This window comes from Anomaloglossus baeobatrachus, chromosome 5 (assembly GCF_048569485.1).
Source record: "Anomaloglossus baeobatrachus isolate aAnoBae1 chromosome 5, aAnoBae1.hap1, whole genome shotgun sequence".
Classification (NCBI taxonomy): Eukaryota; Metazoa; Chordata; class Amphibia; order Anura; family Aromobatidae; genus Anomaloglossus; species Anomaloglossus baeobatrachus.
Window position 1 is genome coordinate 316,568,841 of NC_134357.1, and position 21,114 is coordinate 316,589,954.

Genomic DNA, 21,114 nt, shown 5'->3' on the forward strand with positions numbered 1-21,114 from the left:
ATGGCTTTGGTTTTTTGCAGCAGTATAAATCATAAAATTTCTTCTGGCCCCGGCTGTAGGTGCTTTTCTTACATTTTTCACTTTCTATGACTCTTGAGATTGTTGCACTTTAATTCAATACATATTCTATTGTGCTATAGCAGTCGTTCCACTCATGTTCACATCAAGCATTAGTAAAAAGCTCAGATTTTGTCAAATATGCTGAAAATAATTATTTATTATCTCCATACACAAAAAAAACAAACAGGAATGTTGGTGTCCAACATCACACCGTCATCTATATAGAAGTCACATTTACTCCTGAGATATATAAAATGTCGGCATAACACACACTCAGAGCCGGGTGGAAGCAGAAAAACATCTTTATTTTCTACATCCCTGTCTAAAAGTTTAAAATAACTTCCTGTAAATCCAGTTCTTTTTTTCCCATGTGGTTTCAGCCGATCCGAGAAGAGGATGTAAATCCAGTAGCAGCATGTTTAAAAGGCAAAGACAATACCTTCCACAGTCCGTCCACCTTCCGCCATCCATCAAAAAAAGAGAACTAAAGCACTTTAAAGCTTAAACAAAGCAAATAAAAATCTGAAGTGCAAACAGTTGGTACCGTGCCCTTTCACCATGAAGTAGCAAGAATCCTAGACACACGTGGTAAACTCTGAAGATTTCCCTGAGCAAGCAGTAATAGAAGAGGAGCTAGGTCCAGCAGTTCAGGCTTTGATCTCCGGGGGCGGCTGTGGGAGCTTTGAGTCGCTCAGGTTCTCTTCTGGCACATTTGCATCCTGCACAGCTTTACACTGAAGAGATCGCTCGGATTTGGTTTTGAAAAGCAGCCCGTGACCTTAAAAAAAAAAAAAAAAAAAAAAGTTTTAACACTTTCAAATTTTGGAGAGAAGGTGGTGTAACGGCAGACAGCTGACACCGACCTGCACAGTCTGCCAACTCCCTGAACGCTTGCTTCTTGCAGCAGCTGCGGCACAGATGGAACACACATTTATTGCCCTAAAATCCAATAACCGCACAGTCAGGCAATGGCAGACACAAATTGCCAAATATATTTTTATAACTGTAGATTACATATGCAGATTACAAAGTAATATATTCTCTGGCAAAAACAGCAATGGATTAAATAGTTGGAAAATACTGTGGATGTGATCTATGAAAGGGCAACGTGAAATGAATGCCCAAAACATGAAAATTACTACCAAAACAAAAGATATTCTGAGAATGTGCCCAAAAACTATGTGAAGGGGAAGTTGCTTGTTCAGCCGACAGCTGTTCCTTCCCTCATACTTACCTAATGATTATTTTTGTGCCTTAACTGAAGGTTATGGTTCAACAACACTGCCGTGAGGAGTACATACTAGAATATGCTAGTAGCTTTTACATTTCTACTAAAAGCGTGCTTCATCTGCAGTCTGGTTGAATTGGTGGTTGTGAGGAGAGTCAAGGTCTTGGCCTAATATGATACGACTTTTCTTAACCTGCTCATGACACATGACATACTGGGTACATCATGGGTCATGTCGGGGCAATCAACACCGGCTGCTGCGGTGAGCCCCGCACATGTCGCTGACATGTGTGCCTCGCAGGTACGGGTGGATCCGTGATCTACACGCGCCTGTGAAATCCAGAGATCGCGTTGTCAAAATGTGACAGTGCAATGTAAATTCCCGCCTTGAGAAACACGCACTCCCCATCGGAAGTCACGTGACATGATCATGTGGAGCCGATGGTTGCCATGGTAGCAACAAGGTCATGTGAAGACTCCTATAGCTATCATGACTCACTTAGGGTACCCACACATCTGTGTTTTTCTGCCGCACTCGCAGATCCGGCACAAGGGCAGTACAGTACTTTACAGTTCACAGACAGTGCGATAAGCCCCGGTCACATGCTGTCACATGCTCCGGTCACATGACCCTATGTGCCCGGAGCTTGCCAGTGAACTGTAAAGTACTGTACTGCCCTTGTGCCGGATCTGGGAGTGCGGCAGGAAAACGCTGATGTGTGGGTACCCTTACTGCCGGCAGAGCGCCGTCTGTAATAGGAGAGCAGCATTTCTGCAGATCAGAGCTGTGCAGCTGTGATCTACAGAAATGAGTAGACCATTAAGGTGCAAAAAGGAGATTATTAATTAGAGACCAAAGAAAAAGTCCTAAAAACAATTACTTTAATATTAAAAATATAATTATAAAAATTGTGCAATTTTGAAATTGTCCACTATAGGTCAGACAGGGTCATGTGAGGTGAGTCAAACAAAGAAGTGGATCTAAAAAGAAAGTTCTTTCTTTTGTATCCACTGCTCTTTGGCTCAAAAAATGAAGCCTAAAACCAAAGTACTGGGTGTATAATTGTTACTATGAATGCAGCATTAATAAGGAAGATGGTATATCCATGTGGCTCAATCTGGAAAAGCCGTGCGAGATGAACAAAGCAAAAATATGTCTCATTAAAGCTTACCTTGGGGTTTCCACACTGGTCACATTTTGCATACTTGGCTGGAAAAAAACCCACAGATAAACGTAGATGAATGCCTTTGTAGCTGGACATTGTGAATACACTAGAGGCACGGGAATTAAAAATGACATATGGCAGGTAAACTAGAGCACTTGTGGGTGTCGCAGAGCAGTCGCACTCTGGTGTTTCATTATTTCTGCACTGTGACGTGTATGTGTGTTGGCAGACTATTCTAGACCTTTATTTTTCTGAAGGGGAATTTGAAATGATTGGCTTTGTATAGTCAATTCTCAATGTTTGACACCAAGAATAATGGAAATCGATATGTTGTAGTCACCGCTTAGTAATATTGATTAGGGAAAAGTGATGTCTGGGTTCTGAGACCACCACTGCTCGCCTGAAGGAAAAAGCAGGGATGGTCCTAAATGCGCAAACAGAGTGACAGATATTTGGGGTAAAGCCAAAAGGTACTGTATTTTTCGGTTTATAAGACGCTCCTGATCATTAAGATACATCCCAAATCTAGAAAAAAGGAAATAAAAAAAAAATGAAAAAATAAAAATAAAATTGAGGTCTGTCTTATAATCCGGTGGTGTCTTAACGGGGAGGAAGGGGGGGGGGGGGCGGTAGTGACGATACAGCAGGGTCCCAGATGATCACGGCGGGCGCTGTGAGGCAGGCAACATCCAGAAACTGTCGGCGGTGACGGCTTAAAAAAAAAAAAAAAAAAAATGGAGCCCGGAGTCGGCGCATGCGCAGATTAAGTTATCAGCTCAATGACAAGCTAAGATCTCATCTGCGCACGTGCAGCCATTTTCATCGTAGATGAGTCTTGAACTGAGAGAGTCATCTGTACACACGCCAATTACAGGCGCCATTATTTGCAGCCCGCACTGCCAACATTTTCAGATGGCTGCTGCTTCAGCACAGAGTGCCCACAGCACAGGGCATACTCTACACCACAGCGCCAGCAGTCCACAGCATTGCTCCTGCCTTCTGCTACCCCTCTCCACCACCTCCTAGTAAGCTACATTTGGATTGTAAGACGCACCCCTCATTTTCCTCCCAAATTTTTGGAAGCAAAAGTGCGTCTTATAATCCGAAATATATGGTAAGTTGAGAACTTCTGCTCCTTCCTCTGAACAAAGGCAGGCATACGCAGCTTCATCTGTACGATGTTCAGGGAGATGCATACGTTTTATAGTAGAGTCAAAGCTTTTGTTGGGATTACGGAGTTTCTTTTTCTGTTTGTTCTTTGACAGATGTTCGGAGTTTCCGTCTTCTTCGTCCTCTAGTGCTCTCTTCCCTCTTACTCCACTTTCGTCTTTCAACACATCTTTAGGCCTGAATGAAAAAACAAGTGTGTAAAGCAATCTCAGGAGCTGACATTTCTTCCTAAAAGGCAGATGTTGGCTGTATGACATCACCTGTGAATGCAGGGGCCAGAATTTTCTTCGACGGCAGTAGTTTAACCACTTACTGTAAATACCACTGTCAATTTTTGGTCACAAGCTTCCATCCCCCACCCTCCCGGTTAGTCACACATGGTACATGCAGATTTCAGTGTGTGAAGGCATCCTCATAATATTAAAAAGGTTCCTCAGTTGACACTGCTTAATTTATGTGGCATGCCCCGTATAAGTGACAAAAAAGAGAATTTTGTTTACTTACCGTAAATTCCTTTTCTTATAGTTCCGTATTGGGAGACCCAGACCATGGGTGTTTAGCTTCTGCCTCCGGAGGACACACAAAGTACTACACTAAAAAGTGTAGCTCCTCCCTCTGAGCTTATACACCCCCTGGTGAGCAGACCCAGCCAGTTTAATGCAAAAGCTGAAGGAGAATAGCCACCCACAAGTAGAACAGAGCAAGAGCCGGAACAACCGGAGACTCTGTCCACGACAACAGCCAGTGAGAACACGCGGAACAAGAAAAAATTGCCAACGGGCAACAGGGAGGGTGCTGGGTCTCCCAATACGGAACTATAAGAAAAAGAATTTACGGTAAGTAAACAAAATTCTCTTTTTCTTTATCGTTCCTTTGGGAGACCCAGACCATGGGACGTTCCAAAGCAGTCCCTGGGTGGGAAATAAACAGAATAAACTAAGAAGTAGGCAGAATCTAACTTCACAAATGGGCGACAGCCGCCTGAAGGATGCGTCTGCCCAAGCTCGCATCTGCCGAAGCATGAGCATGCACTTGGTAGTGCTTCGAAAAGGTATGCAGGCTAGTCCAAGTGGCAGCCTGACAGACTTGTTGAGCCGTAGCCTGGTGCCTAAAAGCCCAAGAGGCACCGACAGCTCTGGTCGAATCTGCCTTGATCCCCGGCGGGGGAGGCACCCGGGTACTCTGGTAGGCGTCCGAAATGGTCGATCTAATCCAACGGGCTAAGGTCGGCTTAGAAGCAGAGAGACCCTTGCGCCGACCTGTGGTTAGCACAAAAAGAGAAGTGCACCGCCTAAGTGCAGCGGTGCGAGACACATAGATCCGGAGAGCACGCACCAGATCCAGAGTATACAGCGCTTTTTCAAAGCGATGAACAGGAGCCGGACAAAAGGAAGGTAGGGTAATGTCCTGGTTAAGGTGGAAAGGAGAGACCACCTTAGGAAGAAAGTCCGGAGTCGGACGGAGAACCACCTTGTCTTGATGAAAAACCAAAAAAGGTGACTCCGAAGAGAGCGCAGCCAAATCAGAGACTCTCCTGAGGGAAGTAATGGCCACCAGAAAGGCCACTTTCTGTGAAAGGCGATACAAGGAAACTTCCCTAAGAGGCTCAAAGGGGGGTTTCTGCAAAACCGTGAGAACCAAATTAAGGTCCCAGGGATCCAAGGGCCGCCGGTAAGGCGGAATGATGTGAGACGCGCCCTGCATGAAGGTGCGGACCTGAGCCAGCCGAGCGAGACGCCGCTGGAACAGAACAGACAGAGCTGAGACTTGTCCCTTGAGAGACTTGAGGGACAGACATAGCTGCAGACCGGACTGTAGAAAAGACAGAAGGGTCGGCAAGGAGAAAGGCCAAGGAGGATGGCCAAGGAGGATGGCCGGTAGAGCGACACCAGGATAGGAAAATTCTCCAAGTCCTGTGATAGATCTTAGCGGAGGAAGACTTACGGGCCCGAGTCATAGTGGAGATGACTTCAGGAGGAATACCAGAAGCCGTCAAAATCCAGGACTCAAGAGCCACGCCGTCAATTTGAGAGCCGCAGAATTCAGGCGGAAAAACGGACCTTGGAGATGGAGAATGGAGCAGGTCTGGATGCCAAGCTCGCCTGGGCCAGTCCGGTGCAATGAGGATGACTCGACGGCCCTCCATTCTGATCTTGCGCAGGACTCTGGGCAAGAGAGCTAGAGGGGGAAACACGTAGGACAGAAGAAACTAGGACCAGTCTTGAACCAGAGCGTCCGCGGCGAATGCCTGAGGATCGTGGGAGCGAGCCACGTAAACAGGAACTTTGTTGTTGTGACGGGATGCCATTAGGTCCATGTCCGGAGTGCCCCATTTGTGGCAGATTGACTGAAACACTGCCGGGTGCAGGGACCACTCGCCACCGTCCACGGTTTGACGGCTGAGATAATCTGCCTCCCAGTTTTCCACGCCTGGGATATGGACTGCGGATATGGTGGACTTGGAGTCCTCCGCCCATTGAAGGATGCGTTGTACCTCCAGCATTGCCAGGCGGCTGCGTGTCCCGCCTTGGTGATTGATGTAGGCAACCACTGTCGCGTTGTCTGACTGGACTCGGATGTGCTTGCCCGCCAACAGGTGGTGAAAAGCTACAAGAGCTAGAAGCACGGCTCTGGTTTCCAGCACATTGATTGAAAGGGCTGACTCGGACGGAGTCCAAGTGCCCTGCGCTCTGTGGCGGAGACATACCGCTCCCCAGCCGGATAGACTGGCATCCGTGGTGAGGATCACCCAGGACGGAGCCAGGAAAAAGCGCCCCTGAGACAGAGAGAGGGGCCGAAGCCACCACTGAAGAGAGCTCCTGGTCTGTGGCGACAGAGCCACTAGCCTGTGTAAGGAGGAAGGCTGCTTGTCCCAACAGCGGAGAATGTCCAGCTGCAGGGGGCGTAGATGGAACTGGGCAAAGGGGACAGCTTCCATTGACGCCACCATTTGACCCAGCACCTGCATCAGACGCCTGAGGGTATAACGGCGGGGCCTCAGCAGAGAGCGCACTGCCAGTTGGAGGGACTGCTGTTTGACTAAGGGCAACTTCACAAGTGCCGGTAAAGAATCGAACTGCATCCCTAGGTACGCGAGACTCTGGGTCGGAGTCAGAGTGGATTTGGGAAGATTGACAAGCCATCCGAATTAGGCTAGAGTGGCGAGAGTGAGCGAGACACTCCGCTGACAGTCTGCGCTGGATGAAGCCTTGACTAGAAGGTCGTCCAGGTAAGGGATCACTGCCAACCCCTGTAGGTGCAGAAACGCAATCACTGCAGCCATGACCTTGGTGAATACCCGAGGGGCTGTGGCCAACCCGAAGGGGAGAGCCACAAATTGGAAATGATCTTCTCCGATTGCAAAACGTAACCAACGCTGGTGTGAGACTGCAATTGGCACATGCAGATAGGCATCTCTGATGTCGATGGACGCCAGGAAATCCCCTTGGGTCATTGAGGCAATGACTGATCGCAGAGACTCTATGCGAAAGTGCCGCACCTGAACATGCTTGTTGAGAAGCTTGAGATCCAGGATGGGCCGGAAAGTACCGTCCTTTTTGGGGACTAGGAAGAGATTTGAGTAGAAACCTCTGAACCGTTCCTGGGCGGGCACCGGTACAATTACTCCGTTGGCCTGCAAGGATGCCAGGGCCTGTGAGAAGGCGGCGGCCTTGGAGCAGGGGGTGGTTGAGAGAAAAAATCTGTTTGGCGGACTGGAAGAGAATTCTATCCTGTAGCCGTGGGAGATGATATCTCTCACCCACTGATCGGAGACGTGTTGAAACCAAGCGTCGCCAAAGTGGGAGAGCCTGCCACCGACCAAGGACGTTGCTGGAGCGGGCAGATAGTCACGAGGAGGCTGCCTTAGTGGCAGCACCTCCTGCCGTCTTCTGTGGACGCGCTTTTGGGCGCCAGTTGGATTTCTGGTCCTTGGCTGAGTTAGTGGACGAGGCCGAAGGCTTAGAGGACGACCAGTTGGAGGAACGAAAGGAGCGAAACCTCGACTGATTCTGATTCCTACCCTGGGCAGGTTTCCTGGCTTTGGTCTGTGGCATGGAAGTACTCTTCCCGGCAGTAGCTTCCTTAATAATTTCATCCAGCTGTTCTCCGAACAGCCGGGACCCAGCAAAAGGGAGTCCAGCAAGGTACTTCTTAGAAGAAGCATCTGCCTTCCACTCTCGAAGCCACAAGATCCTGCGGATAACGAGGGAATTAGCCGCAGCCACCGCAGTGCGGTGAGAAGCCTCCAGCATGGCAGACATGGCAGACATGGCATAGGATGAAAAAGCTGAAGCTTGGGAAGTCAAGGCAACCATTTCGGGCATAGATTCCCTGGAGAGGGAATGCATCTCCTCTAGAGAAGCAGATATGGCTTTGAGAGCCCACACTGCTGCAAAAGTCGGGGAAAACGAGGCCCCCGCAGCTTCATATACGGATTTGGCCAGAAGGTCAATCTGGCGGTCAGTGGAATCCTTAAGTGAGGTGCCATCAGCCACCGACACAACGGTCCGGGCTGCGAGCCTAGACACCGGGGGGTCTACCTTTGGGGACTGAGCCCACTCCTTGACCACCTCAGGTGGGAAGAAAAAATGGTCATCAGAACTACGCTTCGGGAAGAGTTTGTCAGGACAGGCCCTGGGCCTGGACACAGCGGCCTGAAAACTGGAGTGGTTAAAGAACACACTCTTTGCCCTCTTAGGCGAGGTAAACTGGTGCTTTTCTGCCAGAGAGGGTTGCTCCTCTGATACTGGCAGATTAAGATCCAGAACAGAATTAATGGAAGCAATCAAGTCACTAAGATCTGAGTCACTTTCGGACAGATCAATGGGGTACATGGAGTTAGCCTCCGAGCCCCCTGTAAAGGCATCCTCCTCATCCTGCGAGTCCGCTCTTGAATTAGAGCCGCGGGAGGAGGAGGAGGAGGGAGAGGGAACCCTACGTCTCTTCTTAGGAGGACGGGGTCTGGGACCTGATGATGAATCCTCTGTCAGCAAAGTCCTGGACAGAAGTCCCATGGACTCAGCAAAAGACTGGGAGATAGACCTAGAAAAGGATTCTACCCAGGCCGGGAACTCAGCCACAGGAGCAGGAGCAGCCTGAGAGACCACTGGGGGAGAGACTCCAGGCTGTGGCACTGCCAAGGTAGAGCATGCATCACAATGTGGATAGGTGCTCGGTTCAGCAGCAGGAGCTTACATGCAGCGCATACAGAGTAAAGTTTGGAGCCTTGCTCCTCGTGTGAGACATGCTGCTCGAGTGGGGGCTCTGCCAGAGAATGAACCCCAGAGAGTATATGCAGAGGTCCACAACCAGAGCCGGTTGTGGCTTACCAGACCGCTGTGCTGTGCAGAGCGGTGTTGTGTGCCCTCCAGATCCCGAAGCCCGGACCCTCAAACACAGCACCTCAGCAGGGATGCAGAACGCAGACCAACGCTGAGAGAACTCTGAGAAAATGGCCGCCGGAGCGAAGAGAGGGGTCGGGACTTGCATGAAGAGCGGGATCTGGAGAGCCATAGAGACCTACAAGGGAGGAGACACGCACAGCAGTGTGGAGTGTCCCTCCCCTGTGCAGAACGGCCGCCGGGAGGAGCCGCGCTGTCCCTCTGCATGAGTGACATGCTAGGGCAGTGAAACGAAACTAGGCCTCCGGCGAAGCCGGGGCCTAAATTTGAGCGGCGAGGCCGACGCGCAGGCACCATCGGCGCGGTTCTCGGGCGACAGCTAGAGAACCCGCCGGAAATATCAGACAATACAATAAGCACACTCTCCCCCAACAGGGACCCCCAAATATAAACGTCTCAGGTACTTAGCTGCTGAGATGCAGGGCCATGTCCCTGGGGATGAGTGCTCCGGTCCAGCAGGGTCCTGAAGGGCTGCGGATGGAGACCGGTCTCCTGCCAGGCATGGAGACTGTGCTGGCTCCCACTTCAAGCCAGAGCCCAGGAGGGATGGTGAAGGAGCACGGCATGTAAGGCTCCAGCCTTGGAAATCAACCTTACAACACCGCCGACACAGTGGGGTGAGAAGGGACATGCCGGGGGTCCAGACGTGGACCCACAGTTCTTCAAACTCATTCCAAAAGGGAAAAATCATATGAGAATGCATGTGTGGATGTATGCCTCCTGTACACAAAGCAATAAACTGGCTGGGTCTGCTCACCAGGGGGTGTATAAGCTCAGAGGGAGGAGCTACACTTATTAGTGTAGTACTTTGTGTGTCCTCAGGAGGCAGAAGCTAAACACCCATGGTCTGGGTCTCCCAAAGGAACGATAAAGAAATACTGCTTTATTTATGAAGGGAGGAACTTACAGTGGGCGGACATAAGGCTGGCAGATCCAGTGAGGGAACGGCAGGTCACCTGAGACGATTTCCCCTTCTTTCCCGTTACATTTTTCCTCCTACAAGGCATAAGCACACAAGGCCATATAACGCACCTGTCACAAAGAACAGTGACAAGATTTTGCCAAAGATGTTTATAAAGAAATAATCAACATTTAATGTATAAAATAACACTAAAAATATAATTTGTTGCAAATAAAACTATTTTTACATTGTCCTAAAGTTAAAACTACTTCAGGTCCTTACATCAAAGGCAGGGCCTCACATAAATAACAGGAATTTCATCCATTTTCACTATTCATTTGGGTTTTTCTTTAATATCGCATTTTTTTATGTTTTATTTTTTTACTATGTATTTCCCTCAAAAGGATAGAAAACCCTTTTTATGGATGGGATTACTACAAGACATTGCCCCAACATCATAGTAGCCTGTTACAAGATGACACTGCCCTGACAAGTAAAAGTGTCAAGACTGTGCTGCTTCTACTGTAGTTAGAACATGGAGCTAGCAGCATTAAGGTAAACCTCAGAACATGCCACCAATCTGCTGTATAGTAAAGGCTTATATGTGATGTGTATATATGGAGATCAGAAAGTCAGAAACCATAAAATACTGCTCCTGCCTGTGGCAGTCTTCTGTGGAAGTCTTCTGTACTATTCCTAAAATATTCAGAATTAGACCCCCTCGACCACAGTGATAGAGATATCATCAATAATACATCATTACTATAGAGAAATATTAAAGGGAACCTGTCACCAGATTTGGCGACAATAAGCTGTGGCCACCACCAGTGAGCTCTTATATACACCTTATTCCGGAATACTGTATATATGAACCCAGGCCGCTCTGTATAATGTAAAAACAAATTTTATAATACTCACCTAGGGGATCGGTCCAGTCCGATGCGTGTCGCTGCTCTCCAGTCCGACGCCTTCTCTCTGCGGTGATCACCGTCCTCCTTCTTCTGAGGCCCGTGTGCATGACATGTCCTATGTCATGCACACTAGCTGGCATTGAGGTGCTGCCCATGCGCACTTTAAGGGCAGATCAAAATATTGTAGTGCAAATGTGGGCTTTCACCTTTCTTCGCACAAGCGCATTACAGTACTTTGATCTGCCTTCAGGAGGGCAGATGAAAGTGCGCCTGTGCAGGACTGCAATCGGGCCTGGGCTGGATAGAAGGAGGACGGCGATTGCCACAGAGAGGAGGTGCCGGTCCGGAGAGCAGCTACACCCATCGGACCAGACGGCCCCCTAGGTGAGGATATAAAAGTGTTTTTTACGTACAGCGGCCTCGCCTCTACAATACAGTATTATGGAATGCTGTATATAAGCTCACTGGTGGTGGCTGCAGCTTATAGTCGCCAAATCTGGTAACAGGTTCCCTTTAATATAAAATATATGTGCCCTCTAAACAAGCTCGGAGACATTGTTGTATTACCTGGCATCTGAGTTTCAGTTCTTTATTCACAGCAATGATGCCGTTCAAGGACTTGGCTTTTGCTAGCTCTTCCCGTAGTACCTGGTAAATCTGTAAACTAAGGTCAAAACAGTGAGAAGAGTCCATTGTACAATCTAGCTGAAAAAGCGTGGACCAACATACTGCCCATCATCAAAAATCGCTGGAGGGAATGCCCATAGAAACATAAATCGGGGCGTCATTGGTTAGCACCTCCAATATTTAAGAAACCACAGCAAGCAAATATTTCATATAATGGCAAGAGATAAGAACTTTTTTACAGAATTCTTGATTTTCAGTCTGGATTATAATGAGGCCTGGAAGCTTTGTATATTCCCTGTGGTGGCAGCATGTCATCAATGCAATTACTGCAGCAATCGTTCACAATAAGTAAGATTTCTGCTGAACAGGTGTCCTAGAGAAATATAGGACTTAGAATAAGTCTCCAATTCATCAAGACCGTACGTCAGACCTGATAATGTGTGAGCCTCATTCACTACAATGCATGCCCCTCTTAATGAAATAGGCGCATCTTTCAGTTGCCATGTACCACCACAAGAAATGTTCTCCAGTACGGGAGTGCCATACATTGCTGTCGGAATTTATTACACTTTCTTGGCATAAATTATAATGAATTTGATGGCTGTAAGTTGGTGGAGCTGGCAGGGATAGGGATAAAAACACAACTCGTAGAATTTTGGAAAACCTGCTTGATGAATCAGCCTTTATGCATTCGTCTTTAAAATGGGTTATCGCCTTTTGGAAAATAGTCATCCCCAGGTGCAGCTTGTTTTGAAAAGACAGACAGTATCACTGTGCTTGATTCGCCAGCAAACTCGCCTGACCTAAACCCCATAGAGAATCTATAGGATATTGTCAAGAAGAAGATGAGAGACACCAGACCCAACAATGTAGACGAGCTGAAGGTGGTTATCAAAGCAATCTGGGCTTCCATAACACCTCAGCAGTGCCACAGGCTGATCACCTCCATGCCACGCCGCATTGATGCAGGAATTCATGGAAAAGGAGCCCCGACCAAGTATTGAGGCATTTACTGCACTTTACCCACCATCAAGCTCTGATTCCCTGCAGCTCCCTCCGGGTGTCTGGAATTGGCTGTACTGCTGATGCCACGTTGACCGTGCAGCTGCCATATAGTGAGCTCAGCGGCTCCAAGTAGAGCATTACAGCTACAAAGTCAGCGCCTGTCAGCTGTTTGGTTGCTGCCCTGCCGAGCTCCTATTAGCGCTGCAGCCAATACCGGACTACTGGGAGCAGAGACTAAGCGCTGGATCCAGTGAAGGTGAGTAAAACCCAGAGCCCAAGTTTTCTAAAAGGGAACAGTCTAGCACCTACCAAGGCCAGGGAGGCAGACAAGGGCGGGAATAGAAAGCAAAACCCGACCCACATATTCCCACCTCTGTTGCACCTGTCAAATAGCAGTGCATTGCTGGAACTTTACTTGCACATATCTCTGAAATAAAATCTACAATCTCTGAACAAAGGTATGGTTACATTCAGCACCCTAGAACTAGTATAGCACTGACTTTACTTTATATATGAGAATCCTGCTGGTTGGTTCTCTTTAAACAGCAAAACATAGCCCAATAAGTGACATCACTGTAATCAGGATCTTTGCTCCTATATTGTAGTTATCTTAGATTACACAGGAAATAACGGCTCACAGGTTTTTGCTCCCCCATCTGAGAGCAGCATAATGTAGAGACAGAGACCCCCGATTCCAGCGATGTGTCCCTTACTGAGCGGTTTACTGTCATTTTGATAAAATCTATTTTTTCTGCTGCAGATCTAGCAGTTATACAGAGCTCATGAATATGCTGGACTACCTGAAAGCACACCAAGTAGTCCTCTAATGATAATCTACTGCTGATTAAACAGTGACTTTATCAAAACTACACTAAGCAGCCTAGTAAGTGACACATTGCTGGAAGCAGGATCTGTGCCCCTACATTATGATGCTCTCAGATTAGGTGGCAAAAACCTGGTGACAAATTACCTTTAATGGATTAGAAAAAAAATTAAAGAACAAGACAGCACCATAATATAGGAGCAGAGAACCTGACTGCCGCGATGTGCCCTTTACTAGGCTGTGTGTTGTGGTTTCAACACAATCAGTATTTTATCAACACACGATCATCACTACAGGACAACTGCTCTCATGTCTTTTAGCCCAGACCCCCACCACTGATTAGCAGCTCTCTGTCATGATACAATGTACATAGAAAGCTGTGGTGTGGGTAGATTATACACAGCTCAACAACATAGCTCTACTATATCTGCAGCAGAGAAAACTGACTATTATAACTGCTGAACCCAGTAAACTAATTGATATATTGCTGCATTCAGGTTCTCAGTCCCTATATCACGGTGCAATCAGATCAGATTACAAAGCAAAAAGAAGGATTTTTGTGTACTCACCGTAAAATCTCTTTCTCTGAGTCTTCATTGGGGGACACAGGACCATGGGTTATGCTGCTGTCACTAGGAGGCTGACACTAAGTAAACAGAAAAAGTTAGCTCCTCCCCAGCAGTATAACCCCTGAGCCGGAGGCGGGCTCAATCAGTTTAGTGCACAAGCAGTAGGAGGAGAATCAAACAATCCTGGATAAAACAAGTTAAAAACTAAGACCAGTAATCGTGTGACTAGTGGCCTGGGGAAATGGCCACTGATGCAACCGACAGGTAATATATATAACCAATAACACAAGCAGGGTGGGTGCTGTGTCCCCCAATGAAGACTCAGAGAAAGAGATTTTACGGTGAGTACACAAAAATCCTTCTTTCTCTATCGTTTCATTGGGGGACACAGGACCATGGGACGTCCAAAAGCAGTCCCTGGGTGGGAAGAGAAACCATCACCGGAGACAGGAAGGCAACCGCTTCCCCCTGTCGGGCTCGCGCCAGACGTACAAGCACCTACGTTGTGACAGGTGTGCCACTGCCACCCGCAGACCTTACTCCAAGACTGGCCGCTGTCGAAGCTTGGGTGTGACCCTGGTAGAAACTAGTAAAGGTATGCCGACTAGATCGGGTGGCGGCCCAGGGAACCTGGACGGTCGACATCTGGAGTCCAATCGTCCAAAGGGTACCCCTTGCTCGGTAGCCCGTGGCGGAAGTCCGCCCTTCAAGCGAAAGTCTTCACCTATGGAGTAATGGATCCATGTGACAATTCTGGCCTCTGGCGCCGGCATGCGCCCCGTGGGAACGGGTGGCGTGGTGGACTGGGTGTCGGTGTAACCGAAAGGGGTGTCCTGCAGACATGTAAGACTGAGGGCTCGTACCAGTTCTGGAACGAACTAGGCCCCTTTCCGGCTGAGAGAGGAGACTAGAACCGAAAACCGAAAACTAAACACATCTTCTGGAAGGAATCAGCGAGCTGCCCTGGACAGGAACGAAGAGTTCTGGCCGGAGCCTCCCCTTGTCCTGCTGGAGGAGCTGGAAAACAAAAAAGGGGGGAAGAGCGACAAGAGGGCTGTCCGCCCCGATGCTATCTGTAACAACAAGATGTCCACGAGGAGCCCACCTAACAAAAACAGGTGGAGCCGGGAAAAAAGGGTTACCTTGAACGAACCCCTCACTGGAATAAGGACCCACGTTTTTAGCGAACGATGAAACAGCCGAGCCAGATGGACGCTTCTCTGAGCGAAGGCCCTGATTGGAGGACGGGAAGTGAAAAGACTCTGAACACACCGAAGCGAAACGGGCCGACACCTGGCCGAAACACGGACGCGCGAGAGGGCCGCATTCGGATCTGACTGGAAGAATGCCAGCAAGAAGGAGGGAAGATGTGGTCCTCACCCACCGGGAAGCTCTTTCCTAGTGGAAATAAATCCTGGAGGAAACTGGATTCCCGGCCCTCAATGTTGTCTGTAATCCTCTTGTCAACAGACCTGACCGAGGCAGAGCCCGGGATCCACTGGTGTGGCCGTCGAACTTGGGACTTTTGAGTCCTGGTAGAAGAGAGGGGCCCCGACACGGAGAACTTGGCGGTCGGGAAGGAGCCCCGGGGCCTCCGTGAGGAGTTGAGTAGGCTATGCGAACTATGCTCGCCTGGGACACTCCAGAGGCATCGTTGCCTTGGTCCATCCTGAGAACCCTCGAGACCCTGGGAAGCTGCGGGAAGATGCAGCAGAACCTGAAAAGGCTACCCGACCGGTCGAGGGCGTCGACCTAGTCCAGAGCAGGTGGTACACTCGACGTACCATTGACTTGAAAGCTGGAACGGGAGAACAAAAGGTCCACGACTGGAGGTCTTCCCTCGCCCGGGAACTGACTGGTGACTCCCCTGTTGAGGAGCCCTTTTCCTAAGGGAGGTCTTTCCCACCGAAAAAATCGGCCGTCTAAAACGTCCATGCTAGGGATGTACTGCCGAGGTCAGCGAGTTAATGGACCCGTCCCCGGGCAAGATCTCCTTGGCCTCTTCCCTTGCCATGAACTCTCTGCGTCTACCTGGTGGATGATGCACGTCGCCGCTGTGGCAAACCCCGACCCAGAGAAGAAATTGAAGCCGTGCTAACAGGATGGCTCTGGCTTCCGGAATATTGAAGGGGAGACAACGCTCTAGGGCTGTCCCTCGGGACCGTGCCGAGGAATGGTGGGGGCAGCCTACCCTAGCACGGGAGACTGGTGACGGTTGATAATATCCTCCAGAGGAGGGAAGGGAAGCTTCCCAAGGGACGGTTTCGAAGACTGGTCCGCTATGAGGAGATTGGCGGATCACCCGCGAAGACGGAACTCTCTTTGTCTCCGATCTTCAGTGTGGTCCACTGGAGAGTAAGGGATGAATCTGGTACGTGCACCGTCGCTATCACCGCCACAGACTGCCGAGGGCTCGCATAGCCAAACGGGAGCGGGTGGCAAGGGTACGCGGGACTCTGTGCCAGGAAGGAAAAAACTATTCCTGCGTGAGGAGTAGCTACCCCTGAACGGGCTCGAAAAAACCGTGCCTAAGGGATGATGGACCGAGCCGGGGTCTGGTAGGACTCCTTCCGGTATCTCAGCTGCGCTAGTAGCGAAAAGTGAATATGACGGTCTAAACCCCAAGCAAGGATCCTTGAAGGGAGAACTCTGGGCCTCCCGGCCGTACTTGGGCGTAGAGAACCTAGCAGCCCTGTAAAGTAGGGTGCGCAGGGACAGTGATCCCTGCAAGCGCTCTGATAAAAAACTGGAACGGTCCACTGCCACTCAAGGTGGAGGGGCTGTTGGAGGGATAGAGGCTTCCTGACGGGTGCCGCGTGAACGGGCTGGGACCTAGTGTGAGGGGACGATCCTGATGCATCTGGGTCGATGTAGGGAAAAGGATGAATCCTTCCCTTACGTAGTCTAGGGTAGAGAAGTACTCTACTCTGACGTAGCCAAGGGGGGCCACTGGACTCGCCTATCTTCAGAGTGGCGTTCCCTAAAGTCGGAAGGGAAGTCAGTGACCTCCTAGATGTCAAATCTGCGTTCCTGATCCCGAGTCAGAGGTCTCGGCAGGTGGACACACTGATGGTAGAGGCTCAGGCCGAGCAGTAGGCAGGCCCCAGGTATGTGAAGAGAGGGTACTCACTGAAGATGATAACCAGTCCTGGGACGGGATAGGTGGAACTTGGTCCGCTGCGTATGGAGTCCGCTGATTCTCTGAGGGACGCCACGTTCGGGACGAGAAACCCGGAGGAACACAGGCGGGTCGACCACAGGGTGGGGTGCCCCTTCCTTTTGGAGCCCCTTTCTATAAGGGGTAATGACAATAAAAGGACTTACCATTGGTAGAAATCGAGGCCTGGGATTATCCGTGCTAACACAGTCACACGGCGAACTGTATTCCACTGAAACCGAAGGGGCCTGCCGTCTTCGTCTCTGCAAGGTGACTGCCCCCTCTCTCCAGAGCCCTTCGGGGGAATGATAATGCCAAAAACACACGACTTACCGGTGGTAAACGGCGTGTCTGGTAGATGTCTGTAATCAATCCAAGACTCCAGTGTAGCCTGGCCATACTTTCCGAAAACCCCTTTGGAGAAGGGAAAAAAGACAATGACATGGCTTACCGCAGGCAAACGTCGTGTCTGGTAGTTGTCCGTGAACACGCGGTAACTCGGCGAACTCTGGATGTCCCCCGAGCACATCACGGGTCTGCTCCCAACGCCCTAAAGGAGACCTGGGTGCACGGAGAGAAGAGAGGCTGTCCGTAGCCTTACGGCTTGACTCACCGTTTCTAGCATGCTAATGCGTCCTGCGCCAAAACATCTAGGTCCTGCTCGGAGTCCAGCGGAGATTGAAAGCCTGGGCCAACATCCGAGAGGTCGTAAGACTACCGTAGGAAGGGCAGTCTGGACCTGGGGAATAAGGTGGAAAACTGGGGGGCCACGAAAGACGAGACCTGGCAGGTCCGCTTCCAGCCTAGGAAAAAGGTCCCTGGTACGGGACTTGTCTCCCCGAGGGAATGGCGCCGTTTTGTGGATGGTATGACCAAGCGTCGGCGGGGGACGCAGCGCATGCGCACGAACCCGAGGGACGTCAGCGAGGGAATATATGGCCTGAGACAGGGCGTTAACCAGCCGGCAGGGGCGTGCGGTGCCAGGGGCTGCGGTAGCTGTCAACACTAATCTGCCATTATGTGCGGGAAATTACCATTAAGGGAACCGCAAACTTGAGCTACCGGTCCCAAATAATTAAAAAACTCAGCTCTGAGAGCTCTTAGACTAACCCTATTGGGATGTGTCCTGATGCAAAAAACCCGAAAAAAGTACCTGAAGAGGTTAATGTATAATGTACAAAACGCAAGCCCTGATAAAAAACCCCACTGTATATGATCATCATGGAAAACTAGGGTTTATCTTCCCCTGATATACGGGCTGCTGCAGCGTCAGTAAACCGCATACCAGGAGTTTGCCATAATCACCTTTTTTTTTTTTTTTTTTTTGATGAACGCTGAGGAGGCTGGAGGTGGGCCCAGGAGAGCGGGAAAACGCAACCACCGCCCCCACTGTGATGCCTGGGGCTGAGCGGAGGGCGGAGACGGAGCGGCCGGCGGCCAATAGCGATGCGGCGGGGGGCGGGCCTGGGACGCCGGAGACAGGGCCGAAGCCGGGGCCTAAATTTTGAGGCAGCCGGCGCAGGGGAAAACAGAGACCGGCGGATCCACCCGCAGGAGCGGCGGCACGGCAGCGACGAGCACCGCAGGCGCGGAGAAGGACTCCATCGCCGGATGGGGACGCGGCCGGGGCGCCCGGTGAGTAGGCCCGGACCGGGGCCTAAATTTGAAACCGCCGGCGCAGGGGAAGGTAGAGACTGGGGGTCCTACCTGCGGGAGCGGCGGCGCGGCAGCGATGTCCGGGCACCGGCCGAGCCCTGCCTGTGTGGACTCCAGCGCCGGGTGGGGGCGAGGCCGGGGTGCTCGGTGAGTAGGCCCAGACCGGGGCCTATATCTTGTAGCCGCCCGGGAGAAGGGAGGGTGAGTGTCCTACCTGGTCGGCGGCGCCGCATCTGGCAGTGTGCAGGCGTGGAGCTCTGCACCTGTGTCCGCTCCGCACACCGGAGGGCTGGCTGCGGGCCGCAGAAGAGAATGAGGCAGGCAGGCAGGCAGGCAGGGAGATGGACGCCGGTGAGGGTAGGGAGCCCCTCTGTAGTGAGGCAGCGCTGCGGGCCCGATATCATCCAGACGCGCTGCGAGGTCCAGTCCCTGCTGTATGCCCCTTGCACCCTTTGGAGTGATACCGCAGGGTGAATAGGGGGTGCCCAGGAAGGATTAGCCCCGCGTGCCAACCCGGGAGTGGTACCGTGGAATTGGACGGGGGAGAGGGCCCGACGAAACAAGCTTCTGCTACCCAGGGGAGTGGTACCCACACGGGCTGCGAGAGCTGAGGTAGAGAAAACGATACCTGCAGAAAAAGAGAAATCCAACAGATGAGAGCGACGAGCGTCGCCGAGAGAAAAAAGAAAAAATATACGCAAAAAAACAAGTGGCTGAAGGGGGCCCAGTCGGCCCACATCAGCCTCCTACGACACTAAGCAAAAAACTGATTGAGCCCGCCTCCGGCTCAGGGGTTATACTGCTGGGGAGGAGCTAACTTTTTCTGTTTACTTAGTGTCAGCCTCCTAGTGACAGCAGCATAACCCATGGTCCTGTGTCCCCCAATGAAACGATAGAGAAAAGAGAATTTTGTTACTTACCGTAAATTCTTTTTCTTATAGTTCCGTATTGGGAGACCCAGACCATGGGTGTTTAGCTTCTGCCTCCGGAGGACACACAAAGTACTACACTAAAAAGTGTAGCTCCTCCCTCTGAGCTTATACACCCCCTGGTAGCCAGTCGTAGCCAGTTTAGTGCAAAAGCTGAAGGAGAATAGCCACCCACAAGTAGAACAGAGTAAGAACCGGAACAACCGGAGACTCTGTCCACGACAACAGCCGGTGATAACACACGGAACAAGAAACTGCCAACAGGCAACAGGGAGGGAGCTGGGTCTCCCAATACGGAACTATAAGAAAAAGAATTTACGGTAAGTAACAAAATTCTCTTTTTCTTTATCGTTCCTTTGGGAGACCCAGACCATGGGACGTTCCAAAGCTGTCCCTGGGTGGGAATAAACAGAAAAAACTAAGAAGTAGGCGGAGCCTAACTTCACAAGTGGGCGACAGCCGCCTGAAGGATGCGTCTGCCCAAGCTCGCATCTGCCGAAGCATGAGCATGCACTTGGTTGTGCTTCGAAAAGGTATGCAGGCTAGTCCAAGTGGCAGCCTGACAGACTTGTTGAGCCGTAGCCTGGTGCCTAAAAGCCCAAGAGGCACCGACAGCTCTGGTCGAGTGTGCTTTGAACTCCGGCGGGGGAGGCACCTGAGTACTCTGGTAGGCGTCCGAAATGGTCGATCTAATCCAGCGGGCCAAGGTCGGCTTAGAAGCAGAGAGACCCTTGCGCCACCCTGTGGTTAGCACAAAAAGAGAGGTGCACCGCCTAAGCGCAGCGGTGCGAGACACATAGATCCGGAGAGAACGCACCAGATCTAGAGTATGCAGCGCTTTCTCAAAGCGATGAACAGGGGCCGGACAGAAGGAAGGCAAGGAAATATCCTGGTTAAGGTGGAAGGGAGAGACCACCTTAGGAAGAAAGTCCGGGGTCGGACGGAGAACTACCTTGTCTTGGTGAAAAAACAAAAAAGGTGACTCCGAGGAGAGCGCAGCCAAATCAGAGACTCTCCTGAGAGAAGTTATGGCAACTAGAAAGGCCACCTTTTGAGAAAGACGATACAAAGAAACCTCCCTAAGGGGCTCGAAAGGGGGTTTCTGCAATACCGTGAGGACCAAGTTAAGGTCCCAGGGATCCAAGGGCCGCCGATAAGGCGGAATGATGTGAGACGCACCTTACATGAAGGTGCGGACCTGAGCCAGCTGGGCGAGACGCCGCTGGAACAGCACTGATAGAGCTGAGACTTGTCCCTTGAGAGAGTTGAGGGACAGTCCTAGCTGCAGACCGGACTGTAAAAAAGACAGAAGGGTCGGCAATGAGAATGGCCAAGGAGAATGACCGGAAGAGCGACACCAGGACAGGAAAATTTTCCAAGTCCTGTGATAGATCTTGACGGAGGAAGACTTACGAGCCCGAGTCATAGTGGAGATGACTTCAGGAGGAATACCAGAAGCCGTCAAAATCCAGGACTCAAGAGCCACGCCGTCAATTTGAGTGCCGCAGGA

At 50.6% G+C, this 21,114-nt stretch overlaps 1 protein-coding gene across 1 annotated transcript in view; it reads right to left on the bottom strand.

Moving 5' to 3' along the window:
- Positions 1–344: 344 nt before the first annotated feature.
- Positions 345–21,114, bottom strand: part of DUS1L (dihydrouridine synthase 1 like) — a 45,127-nt gene continuing 24,357 nt past the window's right edge. The window contains exons 8-13 of the mRNA XM_075349736.1: positions 11,406–11,502; positions 9,934–10,022; positions 3,653–3,801; positions 2,461–2,498; positions 924–999; positions 345–838 (exon numbers count right to left, since the gene is read on the bottom strand). Of these exons, the coding sequence (XP_075205851.1) occupies positions 708–838; positions 924–999; positions 2,461–2,498; positions 3,653–3,801; positions 9,934–10,022; positions 11,406–11,502 (580 nt within the window). The 3' untranslated portion in view covers positions 345–707. The remainder of the gene's footprint in view (positions 839–923; positions 1,000–2,460; positions 2,499–3,652; positions 3,802–9,933; positions 10,023–11,405; positions 11,503–21,114) is intronic.